At 35.9% G+C, this 16,833-nt stretch overlaps 2 protein-coding genes across 2 annotated transcripts; one reads left to right on the forward strand and one right to left on the reverse strand.

The window, feature by feature from the left end:
- Nucleotides 1–14,013, forward strand: LOC112001521 (DNA (cytosine-5)-methyltransferase CMT2). Its single transcript, XM_024033697.2, has 18 exons — nucleotides 1–613; nucleotides 999–1,033; nucleotides 1,131–1,225; nucleotides 1,349–1,500; nucleotides 3,040–3,074; nucleotides 3,213–3,315; nucleotides 3,518–3,622; nucleotides 3,712–3,831; nucleotides 3,949–4,042; nucleotides 6,779–6,987; nucleotides 7,092–7,157; nucleotides 7,249–7,494; nucleotides 9,507–9,565; nucleotides 9,650–9,716; nucleotides 9,817–10,146; nucleotides 12,683–12,751; nucleotides 12,835–12,921; nucleotides 13,001–14,013. The coding sequence occupies exons 1-18, from the start codon at nucleotides 284–286 to the stop codon at nucleotides 13,295–13,297; spliced, it is 2,499 nt and encodes an 832-aa protein (XP_023889465.2). The 5' UTR covers nucleotides 1–283; the 3' UTR covers nucleotides 13,298–14,013.
- Nucleotides 14,014–14,113: 100 nt separating this feature from the next.
- Nucleotides 14,114–16,298, reverse strand: LOC112034180 (uncharacterized). Its single transcript, XM_065778556.1, has 4 exons — nucleotides 15,926–16,298; nucleotides 15,217–15,320; nucleotides 15,041–15,125; nucleotides 14,114–14,384 (listed from the first exon to the last, which is right to left on the reverse strand). The coding sequence occupies exons 1-4, from the start codon at nucleotides 16,160–16,162 to the stop codon at nucleotides 14,376–14,378; spliced, it is 435 nt and encodes a 144-aa protein (XP_065634628.1). The 5' UTR covers nucleotides 16,163–16,298; the 3' UTR covers nucleotides 14,114–14,375.
- Nucleotides 16,299–16,833: the final 535 nt, after the last annotated feature.

Raw genomic sequence — 16,833 nt, forward strand, 5'->3', positions numbered from 1 at the left:
ACGGACACAGAGAGAGAGAGAGAGAGAGAGAGAGAGCACCCTCTCGGGCCTCGTGTCAGCATCAGCTATCAGCAGTGGCGCTGCACGCTCCTATTCTATTCTATAAAATCAAAATTCAAAACATCCACAGAGTATTCTCTTACACATTTCAGATTCAGACGCGCACTCACTCTCACTCTCACTCTCACTCTCACTCGTGATGTCTGTTTGAATAAGTCTATTTTTAAGATTCGGATTTGGAATTGGAATCTCTCTCAAATTCCAAATCGCAAAGCAAGCAAAAATGTCTTCCTCTCCAAAATCCAAATCCGAATCTTTGCATCTGATTTCGCTTGAGGAGAGCAACAGCGATCCGGTGCCTTCCTCTCCAAAAGTCAATAATGATAATGTAGCTAAGAAAACTACTTCAATTATGCAATGCGAGGTGGTCAGGAGGAGGTCGCCGAGGCTGTCTCCGTCTCCGTCTCCGTCTCAGGGTTTCAGAAGGTCGCCCAGATTGAGTTCCGATGGGGGCAGTTTGGGAATGTCCGAAAAGTCACCACCGCCGAGACGACGCTCTTCCACTTCCAGATTCGCTTCGCCTCAAAATGCTAGATCAACCGACCGCCTCAAGGTATTTTTATTGTGAAATGAAATGGGATACCTTATTCACTCACTCACTCACTCACACTAGATAGACGATGAAGCTCTATAGCATTTAACACCTGAATGAGAACGAATCTTCTCGAGTAATAAGTATTGTTTACGAATAGGTACATCACCAAATTCCTCCTTTTTCAAATAAAATTAGCTTTCGAACCCAAAACTTGGTGCCCACTACTGTCTCACCTTATTACATGTTATGCATGTTCCTATTTATGCAGAAGTTCCCTTTGAGCTAGAGCTCATTGGGACATAGTCCACAACTTTTTTCATGCTACTTCAATGTTTATTGTAGGCTAATATGTTACTCCCTTTTAATTTATTGGTTTCTGAGTATGGGTTTATGGATTTGACAGAGCAAAAAACCAGAAGGTCAGAGCTTAACATTAAAGTGAGTGAAAATCTGCTGACATGGCTTTTCGTGGTGTATGTTGTCTACTTACATTTCAATTCCACTTATGTTGCTAATTTAGGTTTGTCTTTTTTAGTGCCAATCAAGAAGAAGAAGAAGTTGAAGTTGTTTTGAAAGTTGACTCTACTTCCAGTGGATTTTCTAGATTAGATGAGCTGCCTTCCAACATGAGTATACCCTCTTCTGGAAAATTTAATTTGGATGAAAATTACTTGAAACAATCTCTGAAAGAAGCAACATCTTTGTCTGAGGATGAAAATGGAAAAAATGAATGTTCTTTTGTTGATTCGACAGAGTCAGGTGAGAACCGGTGTTCAAAGAGATTTAAGGCCACAGCTTCTTTAGAGGAGAAACGCAAAAAGGCCAAAAATATCTCTTCCTTTATTGGTGATCCAATTCCTGATGATGAAGCTCAAGAAAGGTGGCATTGGCGTTATGAAATGAAGGTCATTATCGAATTTTTATTTGCATTGATTTTACTTGACCAGTTGGCGTTGAATTTGTACTTATCTTTCACTCATGGCTACATATATTAGTCAGTTCTACCCCTTTTTGTTTGCTGTCTGTATGTATTGTGGCTATACTTAAACTTTTTACATCAATTTCTGAGCATTAATCATTTATTTTGTTAATGTATTTTTTATCTTTTAAATTGTGTCCAAGGGATGTTTTTATTAATTTCTGTGTGATTTAAATGGTTGTAGACCCATTTATACACAAAAGGTTGGTCCCTATAATCCAACTCTAACAAATTGTTTGAATTTAGGGATAACATGATGTTCTTGATTCTGAAACTCTTTAGATTGTAGCACGCCTAGGTGGTTATTCTTTATCCCTGATATTGTGTATGACTGAATAACTACTTTAGGTAGTCCCTTCATCATTTTATATTTAAAATTCTGGATCTATTATGTTCCACTAATAATTTTGGCAGAGCTTCTGTATACTTTCTGTATACTTGATGTGTTGTTACTAAAATTTTTATTTTTATGGAAATAAAGCCAAATATAAAAAGAGTGTTTTTAACTTTACAACAGAGTTGAGATACAAGTCCTCATTAAAGTTCTCTAGTTTGTTGTCTATAATTTATTCTGGACTCTCTGATTCATCTGCAATTATTATAGCTTTGATTGAATATAATGCTCTATATCTTGGTAAGTTGGTATTTGTATAGAATCATTTTTTGTTACTAATAAAAGTCTGATACTCTGATGTGATTTAGTCCCCTCCTAAATTGAATATATTGGCTATCATTTACCATTAAAATAACTGTGAAGATAATTTTATTTGCTACATATTTTCACATTTTTTGATATTCTATATTTAAATACTATCCTTAGTTCTGCAATACGTGCAATGGTATGGGTGACATGCAATTTTATATTATTTTAAGAAAAGGCGAAGGTAATATGGGAGATTGAACTTTCAAATTTGGAAAGATGCATGTATTTATGGGCAACCTAGAAAGAAAAAGGTTATCATCTATTGTGAGCCGGAAGGAGTTTACTTTGTTAGCAAAATATAATTTGTGTAATTTAAGACTTCCAGAAAAAGATGAGAAAGAAATTAACTGGAACATTCATCTAGCAGTTGATGCTATTATGGTAATTGTCACAATGATGGCTGATGCTAAATGGTTTTATGTTCTCTGATTGCATCATTTAGGTGCTCACAATGCATTGACCAGAAAAAGGTTCCTCCTGGTAAATCATTCGTGAAATTTAAGAGATCTTATTCCCAGTTGTTATAATCCTTCCTACTTATTAATATGCATCGAAACCTTGTCTAATTGTTTTGTTCCCTTTTCCCATGTGACTAGTTGATTTGTATTCTATTGAGTGATGGCATGGTTCATAATTTTTTGGCTGTGGGGTGTAACATTCACTGTTTTTGTCTGAATTGATATTTTATCTTGAATTCACCATATTAAAGCATTTGACATTTTACTTCTAAAATTTTGATTGCGTTTTTATTCTCAATTGCAGAGTCAAAGATCTAATAGTCATCACTTAAACTTTGAGTGAGTAATAACCACAAGCTTATCTCGTTGGTTTTGTTTTGTTTTTTTGGTTTTTTTATTTATTTATTTTGGGTTGGTTGTATTTCATGTATTTTTTTTCTCTATTTTTTCTTTTTTAATGCTATGCATGTTTGGCAGTGAGGAAGAAGAAGATAAGATAATTTGGAATGTGCAATGCCATTATGCTCACGCTAAAATTGACAATTGCATATTCAGCCTTGGAGATTGTGCATATATAATGGTAAAAGAACTTTTATTTTATTTTTTATTTATTCAATTCAGCTTTTGTATCTTTGTTTTCTTTTGTTGTCACTACAAATTATCACTTTGCACATTGTTTAAAGATGATTCTTTTCTTTGATCAAAAAAAGAAAAAAAAAAGTGTGCCACTTCTTAAGTTCACTTCTGGATATTTTGATTTATATGCAAAACACTTGTTACAGGGTGATGGTGGGCAAAAACATGTAGGTAGGATCTTGGAATTTTTCAAAACAACTGATGGAGAACATTATTTCAGAGTCCAGTGGTTTTACAGAGTTGAAGACACAGTGAGTATTAAAATTGTGTTGAATAAAACTTGTTCTTTTCAATAATTTGTTATCCTTTTTTTTTTTTTACATTTCTTTTTTTGGCTCAGGTTATCCAAGATGAGGGTGGATTTCATGACAAGAGGCGTCTGTTCTACTCTACAATAATGAATGATAATTTGCTGGATTGTATTATTTCAAAAGTCACTGTTAAGCAAATAACACCTAAGGTACACATCAAGCTTGTCTGCTAGCCTTTTCTATTAAATATTCTTTTTTGAAAGAAAAATATAGCTTGGATCTTATATTGTTGAATTCTTTTGATGTGTTTTGTGCCTTTGTTACAGGTAGGTTTAAGATCGAACTCTATTCCGAGGATTGACTTCTATTATGATATGGAGTACTGTGTTGATTATTCCACATTTCGCTCTTTGGTAATTGGTAAGTAGGTTAATGTTCTTGAATGATAACGATTATTTGTTTAACGTTTGCTTTTGCAAACATTGCCTATGTGGATAGTGCGAACTCTTTGATGGCAGTAGAAGACCTTTTTTGAAAACAAATTGCTTAAGTATCAGGTTTGCTCTAGTGAGAAGTCATGTTGTCATTTGCAGGGTGAAGGAGGAGGGGGTGGGGGGAGATCATGATGACATTAGAAGATTTTTTTTTTTTTTAATAAATTTTTTATACACATTCTTAAATTATCAAGTTTTGGTCCAATGAGAAGTCATATGGTACTGGGTTTAGTTGATAAAAAGAATGGGGAATAGGAAGAGAGGGAGAGAATGTGTCCATCTATTGGGGGAAAACATTACACGACATGACACAATTAATAAAAGTCTGGTGGTAGATGGCAGTTTCAGTGTAGCATGCGCCATGCGGATACAATAGCTGTTAGTTTTCCCCTTCTCTCCCCAACTTTATTGCTATTAGAACTTGTTCATTGATCTTTGTTAGTTGGGGAATTGGCTTATTGGTGTAGACGCCTGATTAATATTGAATGATTCTATTGGTACAAATTATAAAGGTCATACCTAGTGCACAAAACTTCCACTCTTGCATTGGTCTAGATCATGAATTCCATAATATTAACCGGAAGCAATGGTACTTGAATTTCCCAACAATAGATGGAACAATTCATGTCTTTGTGTAGTTAAAGTTACTGCTGCATTGTTGTTTCCTTGATTGCAGAAAAATTATTGTTTGGATGTTTTGTAGAGGCTCATAATTAGATCTCTTAAGATGATGTGAGACTAACTTTTGGGTCAACTTATGCTGTTGTATTGAAGAAACAACAAAAGGAAGATGTGGGAGAAAATATTATAATAAAAATTAGAATTTCTCTAGTAATGGAAATTGAATAGAAAGCTAGATTAGACAGAGGCATGGTAAGTCTTATTCGCTTTCAAGAGTTCAGACCTCTTCACCTCTTCCCATGTATTGGGAGTTAAGAGAGAAGGGAGGTGAAAGCACAAGGGTTTAGAAGAAATGAGAAGGATGAATTTGATTGTATAGAAGAGAAGAAAGATCAACGGGGGGCTAGTGTTCAAACAAGCCTCAAGGGCCGTACAAGTTAAGTATTTGGAAATTTATTAAGATGGGTTGGGAGGGTTTTCACCAGCATACAAGCTTCAAGGTTGGCGATGGTTCTTCTATCAGATTTTGGCTTGAGTTGTGGTGTGATGGACCTCCTCTGCAAGATAGATTCCTATAATTGTTTAATATTGCATGAGACAAAGATGCTGCGTTGGGGGATCACTTGATACATGTCGTAGACTCTTACCACTAGGATATTTTCCTTGTCAAACTAGTTCATGATTGGGGTCTGGAGTCTATACCCTCCTTTGTCTTGGAATGTTTTTGAGGTAAGATCTTATTTTAAGATGTTACATTCCACACCCACTCTTTTTTTTCTTGCAGTAGTATGCGGACACCGAAAATTCCCTCTAGGGTCAGCTTTCTCACTTGACAACAGCTTTGTGGAAAATCTAAATTGTTGACAACCTTAGGAAGCGTTGAGTAATTATTGTCAACTGGTGTTGTATTTGTAAGGGGGGAGGGGGGACTACTGATCACCCGCTCCTCCATTTATAAGGGGGTTAGTGGGTTATGCCAAAGGCTGTTACCAAGCTAGCAAGGCAATTTTGATAAGAGCCATAATGTGGCACTTTGGAGTATGATCCCCTATTGCCTAATGTGGGACATTTGGTGAGAGCAGAATGCCAGGACATTTGAAAGATGTGAAACCTCTATTTCTGACCTTAAGCTTTTATTCCTCAAAACTTTGTTTGAGTGGGTAAATGATTCCGGCTCCTCTTTTAATTCTTTGCTTGAGATGATTGATATTGGTGTACCTGCTGTACACTTCTTTTGTACATGGCTATGCTTTCTTTTCCCTTTTAGTAATTAATTATTTACTTATTAAAAAGAAGAGAAATAAGATGAAAATCACTTATTCTATTATTGATCCCTACCGTTAAGAATTTTATTTTTTACCTATAAAAAAAATTAAAATGTGATTCCTTGTGGGGCCTATTTAGAAATGTATTTACTTATGGATATATTCATAATTACAAACACAACATTAAGTTGTTAAGCATTTATGTCTCCATCCATATCTGCCCATTGGTTTGGGGGATTGGCTAGACTTGGAGAGATTGAAAGTCGGCCAAAAAGCCCCCTCCCCTCCCCAAAAAAATCCTTTCTCTGTCCGCTTTTTTTCTCAATCAAAGGATTATTCCTATCCCTGAGCTTTTTCCTTTCCTTTTTCCCCCTCCACCTAATTGGAGTGTTAATTCCCATTCCATTCCATTTATCATCCCACTTAAATACACATGAAGGCCTTCAATTTATTATGCAATTTGTTCATTTTATTTCTTTCAATATTAAAATGTTCAAAAAGATGTTTGCTGAAACATCTCTAGGATAAAAAGGACCATTTGCAGTGCACAAGGCTCATTGTCATATGACCTACTTTGTTCATAGGATCCATAAAATCTGACCAATACTGTGCTATATTTTTTAAGTATCTGATATTCTTTATTTTACCTCAAAAGTTTGAGAACAGACATCTATATCTAGTTCATTTTGTATAACTCCTAGCCTTCCAAGCTAACGATTGGGACTGAAGACTAAGATCTCATATATTAATGTAGTCAAATTTCTTATTTGCTTCAGATAATTCTGTTAAGAGTCACAATGTATCATCATCACCTGATGGCATTAAGTCTGTCCATACAATGGCCACCAGAACTTTCTTGGAGAATGTACCCAATTGTGAAACACATGGAGCTGACTTAGCACTATTAGATCTTTTTTCTGGTTGTGGTGGAATGTCAACTGGATTGTGCCTTGGTGCCAAACTTTCTGGTGTTAATCTTGCAGCGGTACTTTCTGTAAAAAAATTTGTTTCATTTCCATGCATTTCATACTAATTAGATGCCTTATTTTATCTTTTATAACTTATCTTATTTTCTTTCCCCTACTATAGAGATGGGCCCTTGATTGTGATAAATCTGCATGTAAAAGTTTGAAACTCAATCATCCAGATACACACGTGAGTAAACTTTATCTATTACTAGATTTCAACATAATATGATTAAGTCTTTTGGAGGTATTACAAAATATTTTTATGCCTAATTATATAGGTCAGGAATGAAACTGCTGAGGATTTTCTAGAACTATTGAAGGAATGGGAAAAGCTATGTAGACGTTATAAGGTCAGTGATGTAGGAAGAACACGTCAATCAAGGGCTGAGACCTTAAGATCACACAAAAGTGATGAAAATTCTAGTGACGATGAGTTTTCCCCTGGTGAATATGAAGTTTCTAGACTAGTTGATATTTGCTATGGTAAACCCAATAGGAAAGGCAAGCGTGGATTACATTTTAAGGTAAACGATGTTCTCTCTTTTTGTGGAAAATTCCATCTGGTGACAGTATTTGAGAGTTATCTGTTTTTTTTACTTGGTATTTATAATAAAAAGCTTGTCATTCATATTGTGCCCTTTGGCTAAAGCCTAAATGTGACCAATGGAACTTTTGCTATGGTTGTTCTTAAGCATTGTTCAATGATCATATAAGCTAATAGTATTATTGTTGATATTTAAATAATTCGCAACATTGCATTTACTAGATCGATGAGTAGTAGAAACAAATACAACATATGGTATTAGAAATAGATATTTAGAGCGTTCCACATCAGCCTCTATAGAATTTTAGCTAAACTAAGTAACTAACCCAATAAACTCCACTCTTGCTATTTTAACAAACAGAAACCTACATTAGCACAATTTTTATTTTTCTACTATATTTAAATATTATATTTCACTCTTTAAAAATGAATAAATATATTTTTTAATCTCTTCCCTGCCCCCTTTCACATTAACACCATTGTGACGCCTCAACTTAGACTCGATTTGTGAGCTTTGCAATTTTTCTTCATGGATCTGGAACCTATGCAAGCTATTGAGTATCCCTTAGGCACTGATTTAGGCTTTGGAGAGAGAGAGAGAGAGAGGGTGACGGTTTGGGTTTAAGTCAGTTAGGTTGAACCGATTTAGAGCAATTAAATAGAGAGTGTGGGTAAAGAGAGAAAGGAGTAGTGAGTACAAGAGCCACTGCTAGCGATGGTGGCATTGGCTGTTAAAAGGAGCATGGGTCTTGGCTAGAAAGATTCGGACGGAGAGAGAGGGTGAGCAAGGAGAGAGTGAGAAAAAGGAGGGGGGGGGTTGAGTTGACGATCTTTATTGGTGGTGGTGGCTTTGATGGAGGTTTGAAGAAGTCACAAATACATGTGAGAGAGAGAGAGAGAGAGAGATATTAGTTTTGTTGATGAACAGTACATTAGTAAGAGTTTTGAGGTATTGTTCATTGCTAAAATTTTTTTGGCAGTTTATCGAGCCTGATGCCGGGGCGTTTTTTAGTTTGTCATGTAAAATTTTAGCTAAAAATACCCTTTGTTGAGGTTGGTATGAGTGCTCTAAGTAATCATAACAACTTATAGTCCAATCAAAATTTTTGTTATGGAAATATTTGTTCTTTTTTATGGCTTATTTATTCCTCTATGCTGAGTGGTGAGGGCTAATAATCTGACTTGAAGTTGATTAAGACTGATGTGTTTGATGTGCGCTCCTACTATAAGCTGTTGTCTGGCCCTCAAATTAATGTGTTTCTTTGGGAGTGCATTTGGTGTGCAAAGATGCCTAAATGGGGGTCTCTCTTTATGGACATCAGCTAGGGGTTGGATACTCAACATTGATAATCTAGTTGATAGAGGTCAGTTCCCGGTTAATAGGTGTTGCTTGTGTTGTTGTGGTGGGGAATTTGTCGATCATCTTCTACTCCATTATAAGTTTTCTTGTGCTTTATGGAGTGCAGTTTTTTGGGTGTTTGGGATTCAGTGGGTAATGTCGAAAAATGGTTAGCTCTCTTCTTTTTGCTTGAAGAAATTGGTTTGGAAAGCACCTGTCAACTATATGGAATATGGTTCTGATATGTTTAATGTGGTTAGTTTGGCAAAAACATAATACTCGCACCTTTGAGGGCAATGAGAGACCCTTAGACCTCTTAAAATCTCCTCTTTGGTACCTTGTTTCAATGGGTTTGTATGTATTGTATTTCAATTTCTGAATTCTTACAATCTACAAGCTTTAGTTCTTGAACTTGTTGTATTTGTTTCTTGTTCAGAGTGTTCTCCATTGTGAACACAGTGTTCAGTTTCTTCAATAAAAGTCTTATTACCTATCTAGGAAAAAAACAAAAAAAGTCCAGGCAAAATAACTATATGAAAGGTGTAGCCATAATTTTACTTGAATTGTGTCTTGAATTATTTTTATATTCATTGTCTCTTGTTTGATATTGTAGTTTGGTGAAGATGATTTTCTTCTCTTAGCTGTTTCGTTAGGTGCATTGGAAGGGTTATAGTGCAAGTGAAGACACATGGGAACCAATAGAAGCATTAAGGTATTACTCTCTGTGACCAAAGATTTCTCTCTCTCTCTCTCTCTCAACTTGTTGCTCAATGCATGCATAACTGTATTTTCTCAGTAATTGCCAAGAAAGGATACAGGATTTTATTCAGAATGGGCTGAAATTGAAAATCTTGCCACTGCCAGTAAGTAGATTCAACTGATTGTATGATCCGGCAAAATTCCATAAGAGTTTACATTATTTATTTCCTTTGTACCACATCCTAATTTATAAATTAATTCCAGGGTGATGTTGATGTTATTTGTGGGGGTCCTCCTTGCCAAGGAATAAGTGGTTATAATCGGTTTAGAAACATTGATTCCCCATTAGCTGATGATAGAAATCGTCAAATTGTAGTCTTCATGGATATAGTGGAATTTTTAAAGCCCAAGTTTGTCTTGATGGAAAATGTCATTGACATTTTGAGATTTGACAAGGCTTCTCTTGGGAGATATGCATTAAGCCGTTTGGTACGTATGAATTACCAAGCAAGGCTTGGAACAATTGCTGCCGGCTGTTTTGGTCTTCCGCAATTTCGCTTGCGTGTTTTCTTGTGGGGTGCTCACCCTAGTGAGGTGAATTATCTTTATTTCTTGTTTCTTTTGAATTGAGAATATATTTTTTATGAAACATTTGTGAGATTACTATAATTGTTGTTATCATTGGTATTGTTGTAGTATCTACATACATGTCCCTATATCAACTGTCCACTTAATTCTTTGTGTTAGGGTTTGCCTATAATAGGGGGGTTGCATTTGATTGTAATCATCCATTGAACATTAAAAAAGAATAATTGCTACATGAATTGTAATATATTGTTAGTATTTTTTTTTTATAAGTAAGAAAGATGTATATTCAAGAAGTTGCTTTATGCAAAAAGGGCACAAAGCAAACCAAAGTTTACAAAAAAGAGAAAAACAAAATAACAAAGAATAAAATTAAGTATGAAGGAGAGAACTAAGGAACAAAGGGAGATAATCACTAGATGTGAGTCCTCAAACCCTAGACCAATAAAAAAGAGAACCAGTAAAAGAAGCAAGCAATTGGTCTCCGGAGCTTTCCATGTCCTCAAAAGTCCGCCAATTACGCCCTTCCAAATACACATTAAACACAATGGAATTAAATTCCAAATGTTAGAAGAGTGCTTCTCCAACCAATTCCACCAACCAAAAAGAATATCTGCAACCAATCTTGGTAAGACCCATGAAATACCAAAAGATCTAAAAGTAAAGCTCCACAACCAATAAGCCTTTTCATAATGAAGTAGCAAATGATCCAGTATCTCCCCACTACAATGACACATAATGCACTAGTCAACAAAATCAAAACCCCTACTTCACAAATTATCACCCGTAAGAATCTTATCCCAAGCTACAGTCCAAACAAAGAAAGAAACACGCCGAGGTACCTTAACCTTCCAAATACCTTTCTAAGGAAAGACAATGGGCGAAGAACCTCGCAACTCATTATAAAACGAACAGATGTCAAAATCCCCATTTTTTGTCAACTTTCATCTCATACGGTCTCCATTATTTGTTGAAGGTATATTGGATTCCAAGGTATGAAGGAACTCCTCCACTACATTCACCTCCTAATCATTTGGATCATGAATGAAATGAATATTCCAACTTCTCCGATCCCCAGCCCTCTGCCATGCCAGAGAAGAGTCTACAGAGGTCTTTCTATTAGTAGCAATCTCATACAAAATTAGGAAAGTCAGTTGGAGAGGTATATCCCCACACCACCGATCTTTCCAAAATTTCACTCTATTCTCCACCCTTGCCTCAAACTAAGAATTTCTACTAAAAGCCTCCCAACCCATCCGGATACTTTTTCACAAACCACACCCATGTACACCCCTACCCAACTTGGAGGTCCAGCCCCCCACTCTTCCCCAAACTTTAAAGTTACAACCCTTCTCCAAAGCCGTCTCCTCAACCCCAAAACGCCATTGCCATTTCCCTAGTAAGGCTTTATTGAAAGTAGTTAGTTTCCTTACTCCTAAACCACCATTGGCCATAGGTGCACACACTTTATTCCATTTTACCAAATGTGTCTTGCAGTCACCCCAGAAAAAATCCTTTTGCAACTTCTCAATTTTGTTAGCCACATGAGTAGGGATGGTAAAAAGAGATAAAAAATTAGTAGGAAGGCTAGATAACGTATTCTTAAGCAATATTAATCTACTACCTTTTGACCAATACAAACTTTTCCACCTGGCCAACTTCCGCTCAATTTTTTCCAAAATAGGATTCCAAATAGTAGGTGACTTATGAGAAGCCCCCAGCAGCATGCCAAGAAAAGACATAGGCAAAGTCCCAACCCTACAACCCAAAATCTCTGTCGAGGCATACATGTTATTAACCTCCCCTATTGGAACCATTTCACTTGTACGCATGTAAACCTTCAAGCCTGCCACAGTCTGAAAACAAAGTAGTAACATCTAAACATGTAAAGATCTGATCCACATTTGCATCACAAAAAAGAATGAGAGATCCATACCATGTAGGTGCACTCTTACGCATCTTCCCTATTGTTCAACGTGGTTTCTTTGAAGGGGAAGAAATAGTAGGTGTTTTGAATATAATGAGATATCCATACTAGACCTCAAGTTATTTCTCTTTAGAACTCTATTGGATTAGTTGTCTGCTTTGCGAAACCAATCATTTTCTTCTTTTCTTGATTCTTGTAATTTTTGTACTTGATTTGTTGACCCTTGTGCACTCCCTGTGTACTAGGTGTCCCTTTTTTGATATCAATAAAACTTATTACTTATCCAGAAAAAAAAAAGTTGCGAAACACATTCCCCTCCACCCTTCTACCATCAACCCTGAAACAATGAAGTAAGCCGGCACCCTCAACTTTCTTCAGCACCCTATTGAAAACCTCCATCATAACCAAAAACAACTTAGGAGAAGCAGATTCCTTTGTCTCATTCTCCTCAAGCTTCCAAAAAAATCAGCTGGAGACCATTGACCAAGTGCTGTTATATCATTGGACAAGGTGGTGTTATATCATTCAAAAATTTATTGTCAGGCCAGTAAATGGCTTCATTTCCATGAGGTAAATACACAAGCAGTTGATTCTTCTTCTCTTCTTCACTTCTTGCAGAAACTACCCCAATTTCCGCTTCCAACACACGATGTGATTGTTAGATATTGGCCTCCACCTGAGTTTGAGGTAATGTTCTACAGTACATTAAAACATTTACTCTTGTATTTTTATTTATTAATTCATTAATTTTTTTACCTTTTCTTGTGCAGCGCAATACTGTTGCTTTGGATGAAGACCAACCTCGTGTTCTAGAAAAGGCACTTGTTCTTCAAGATGCCATCTCTGATCTTCCACAGGTATTCACATAATATTTTATTTGCATGCCTTTTGCTTTTATGCAATTCAACTTGATATTAAACTAATTTGCTGTTATAGGTAACAAGCTTTGAAACTCGTGAAGAAATGTCATACCAAAAACCTCCAGAAACTGATTTTCAAAGATATATAAGGTCAACTAGATACGGTAATATTAACATCCTTCAAATGTTAAATGTGGAGCTAATTTTGGAAGTGTTTGTATACTTCATTTATGTGAATTGCCTGTTTTGCATAGCCATTTGGGTTTGGCTACTTACGGTAGTCTTGTTGCTGCGTGAATTTTCTATTTCTTTAAGATTCCAAATGGATATATTTTTTTCTTGTTCTTTTTTTTCTAGCTATTTTTTGGGTTAGACAAGAACATATGATATCATGCTTAAAATTATCATAGGTGTTAAATCACGATTGTCCAAAAAGTTTAAACTATTGAAATATGGTAAATTTAATCATTTAACCACACAATCCTAACACTTCCTCTCACATGCAGGCCAAAACTACCTTTTAATAGGTGAGGCCCAACATGTGGGAATTTAAATGGGAGGTAGAGTGGAAGAGACATGGATTGAATTCAAGACCTCATGCTTTGATATACCATGTTAAATTATCGATTGTCCCAAAAGTTTAAGCTATTGGGATATAGTAAATTTAATTATTTAGCCACAATTCTAACAATAGGGATTTTTGGACATTGGTAATTTGCATCTTCTAGAAATCACAACTAAGCTGGGGTTCAATTAAAATAGCCTAGTGGTAATGGCATCCTCTGTGATGTTATATATTTGTGGTTTCAACCCCACCTCCCTTCCCACTATCTACCTATAAAAAAGGGAATCACAAATAAGGCCATTATTTTAGATGTACTTGTGAGCTTTGACTTAGGTAGTGCAGAGTTGAATAATTACTGCGTATTTGAAAAGCTTAAGTTACTAAGAATTGTGAACTGATATTGATTTAATTACTGCTTGTTGAAAAAGATTAACCTTAATCCTTTAATTTTATTAGTTGTGTTTAAAATATGAAAATTTTGGTTAAGAGAGAAGAGGAAATGAAAAATAGAGAGAGAGAGAGAGAGAGAGAGAGAGAGAGAGAGAGAGAGAATTGAAAGTGGATATTGTGTGTTAGGAGTGTGCATCAAGAGTGTGAAACAAATCAAACAATAATTTCCCTTGTTATAGTCACTCCCAAATCAAATCAAACAAATCAAGAGGTACATCAAGAGTGTGTATACCTAGTGTGAAAGTGGATACTGGGGCTTCGCATTCCACACTTTTAAGTATGCCTAGGCATATTTTAACAGCATTGTTGTACAAGGTTTTGTTAGCTTTCTCTCAAACCACTAGCTGCCAATGCCAATTGGCATTCTACAAGACATTCAGACGTTGTCTTGACACTTTGGTTATAAGGTTTCTGGGGTCCAGGTTTACAATCGAATCTAGTCAATCTGCAAAAGTCCCACAAATTCTATCAGCATTAGCTTGTTATGACTAGTATGGCTAGGTTGATTTTATCAAGGAAGCAGGTAGTTTTCAATGCTCACAGATACACCTTTAGTGTTGGTAAGGTTAGGACCACTATTGACTATATTTAGTTTGCCAACCAAGAAATTGATGGTCAACTAGGTTGGTTAGGCTATTCCCTTTTCTTTTCATTATTCCTATTCATAAATTACACACATGCCCAATGGGTGTTCAAACCCATGACCTTCCCTCCACCTTGTTTTTACAAAGGGAGGAAGTGGCATTTGGACAAGAGCTCATTGGCTTAGGCTATTCCTTTATACATAACAGGAAACAAATGTCTTTAACTCGTATTTCATTCATACTACTTGTTACAACTAGATTACATAGTGTGGTGTCAAATACACCAAGAGAGGAAACTACAATAATGCAAACTTGCTAACAAAATTATATGCATATACTTCCTTGTTGAAGAAATCTGCTAGTCTATATAATAGTTCCAAATGCAGTGAAGCAAAAAGTCATATGTAAGATAATACTGAAAATTTTCGATCGGGCTTTTTATATGTTATTCAATTTTCCAATCAGACTGAAAATGGAGTTGATAGTTCAGTTTTGAAAGGGATTTGAAAAGACAAACCTTCAAATGTGCATTGTGCCGCTTTCCCTCCTTCCAACGCCGAATATTCCCATCATTCATCACCCTAAACCTGGACTTGAAAGACCTGACCAAGACATCTCAAAAATGATTTAGTCACCACAAAAGAATGATAACTAAAATAAAATTGATCTAACTATAAATGCCTAAAAACCTACGAAAAAAACTTCATTTTGGTTTTCTTTATCTTGGACGTGACCGGTGTCATTGGCTTTCTCCTCTTCTTCCGCTCTCTCGATGAAACATGCCGCACTTGATTCACCTGAACACATATCAACCAATAAAAACTTCTAATTTCAAAATTTATCATGAATTGGTCAAACCCCATCAAGCCAAGAGTTTAAATAAGAGTTTTGAAATTCAAAATCAGGCCATTCCTCTTTCAGGAATTTAACCAAACATACTTTACATGAATTAGCAAAGCCCCATTAAGCCAAGAGTTTAAATAAAACTTTTGACATTCAAAATTCACGGTATTCCTCTTTCAGGCTTTTTCTCAGTAACCAAACATACTTAACATGAATTAGAAAAACCCCATTAAGCCAAGAGTTTAAATAAAACTTTTGACATTCAAAATTCATGGTCTTCCTCTTTCGTGCATTTTCTCAGCAACCAAACATACTTAAAATGAATTAGTCAAACCCCATGAAGCCAAGAGTTTAAATAAGACTTTTGACATTCAAGATTCAGGGTCTCCCTCTATCAGGCATATTCTCAGTAAACAAACATACTAAACATGAATTAGTCAAACCCCATTAAGCCAAGAGTTTGACATTCAAAATAGAGGGTCTTCCTCTTTCAGGCATTTTCTCAGTAACCAATCAGGCATAAAAGGAAACAGCCAAAAAATGAATAAACCCAACTTACAGAAGGAGGAAACGGAGGAGCCAGAAAGGGCTGCAAAGCCAATGAATAATGGGTTGTTGAAGAGGCATTGAACCTCGATCTACACGAAGCAAAATGGAGGGGTTGGTGAAGCTGTGGGGAGGAGTGGATGACGCGGCGTGAAGTAAAAGAAGAAAAAGAAGAAGAAGAGATAGAGAGCAGAGGGTGAGGCGATTGAAGGGATAGAGACCGAAGCTTAGCGCACCAACTTCGCATCATTGTCGTCTGCAATGGCCTTTATGGAATGGGAAAATGAAGTTTTTTTTTTTTTTTTTTGGTACTTTCTTTCTTTCTTTCTACAAAACCTTACTCAACAACAGTTTAACAGTTTGCCGAGCTTTGGAATGGTTGTAAATGAAATTGTATTTTAAAAAACACGAATAAAAAAAAAAAAAAAGGGGTAGATAACCTTCCACAAGGCTTTTGGGTCAACACTCTTGGTCTATAATACTGTCTATACTATTGATGGGCCAAACTCATTATCAAGAAGTAAGGAATTCATCTCTTCCTTATATAAAGGTAGGGCTAATTCCTTTCATTTGTTTAGGTTTCACTTGCGCATTCAATCCTTGTGAGTACTAGTGCAGCTGCTAGCCCAAAAGCTTGCTTCATCCAATCCATTTTTGGGCTTTAGCAATTTCATTTTCTTCCTTTTGTGCAAAGGTGGGGGAAGTCCACACCTGACTCCACTCTCCACAACGTGCTTATTTTATTTTGAATAACTTATCTATTATGATTTTTTTTTCCTTCTATTTTTTTGGTTGGTATAGGTGTATAGCATAAAGGTAAAAGAACTAGCCAAACGGATAAGAAACAAAATGTGTTTGATTAGTGAAGAGCTATCTGGTTCTTGAAAAATTGGGCACAATATGTTAAGAACTAAAAAGGTA

Source organism: Quercus suber, unplaced genomic scaffold, assembly GCF_002906115.3.
Source record: "Quercus suber isolate HL8 unplaced genomic scaffold, Cork oak 2.0 scaffold_186, whole genome shotgun sequence".
In the NCBI taxonomy this organism is placed as follows: domain Eukaryota; kingdom Viridiplantae; phylum Streptophyta; class Magnoliopsida; order Fagales; family Fagaceae; genus Quercus; species Quercus suber.

Coding starts and splice junctions, on each gene's coding strand:
- LOC112034180 (XM_065778556.1), bottom strand. CDS start 16,162: ATGATGCGAAGTTGGTGCGCTAAGCTTCGGTCTCTATCCCTTCAATCG. Junction 15,321..15,925: donor CTCCTCCGTTTCCTCCTTCT/GTAAGTTGGGTT, acceptor ATATGTGTTCAG/GTGAATCAAGTGCGGCATGT. Junction 15,126..15,216: donor ACCAAAATGAAGTTTTTTTC/GTAGGTTTTTAG, acceptor TGTCTTGGTCAG/GTCTTTCAAGTCCAGGTTTA.
- LOC112001521 (XM_024033697.2), top strand. CDS start 284: ATGTCTTCCTCTCCAAAATCCAAATCCGAATCTTTGCATCTGATTTCG. Junction 1,034..1,130: donor GGTCAGAGCTTAACATTAAA/GTGAGTGAAAAT, acceptor TGTCTTTTTTAG/TGCCAATCAAGAAGAAGAAG. Junction 12,922..13,000: donor CCATCTCTGATCTTCCACAG/GTATTCACATAA, acceptor TTGCTGTTATAG/GTAACAAGCTTTGAAACTCG.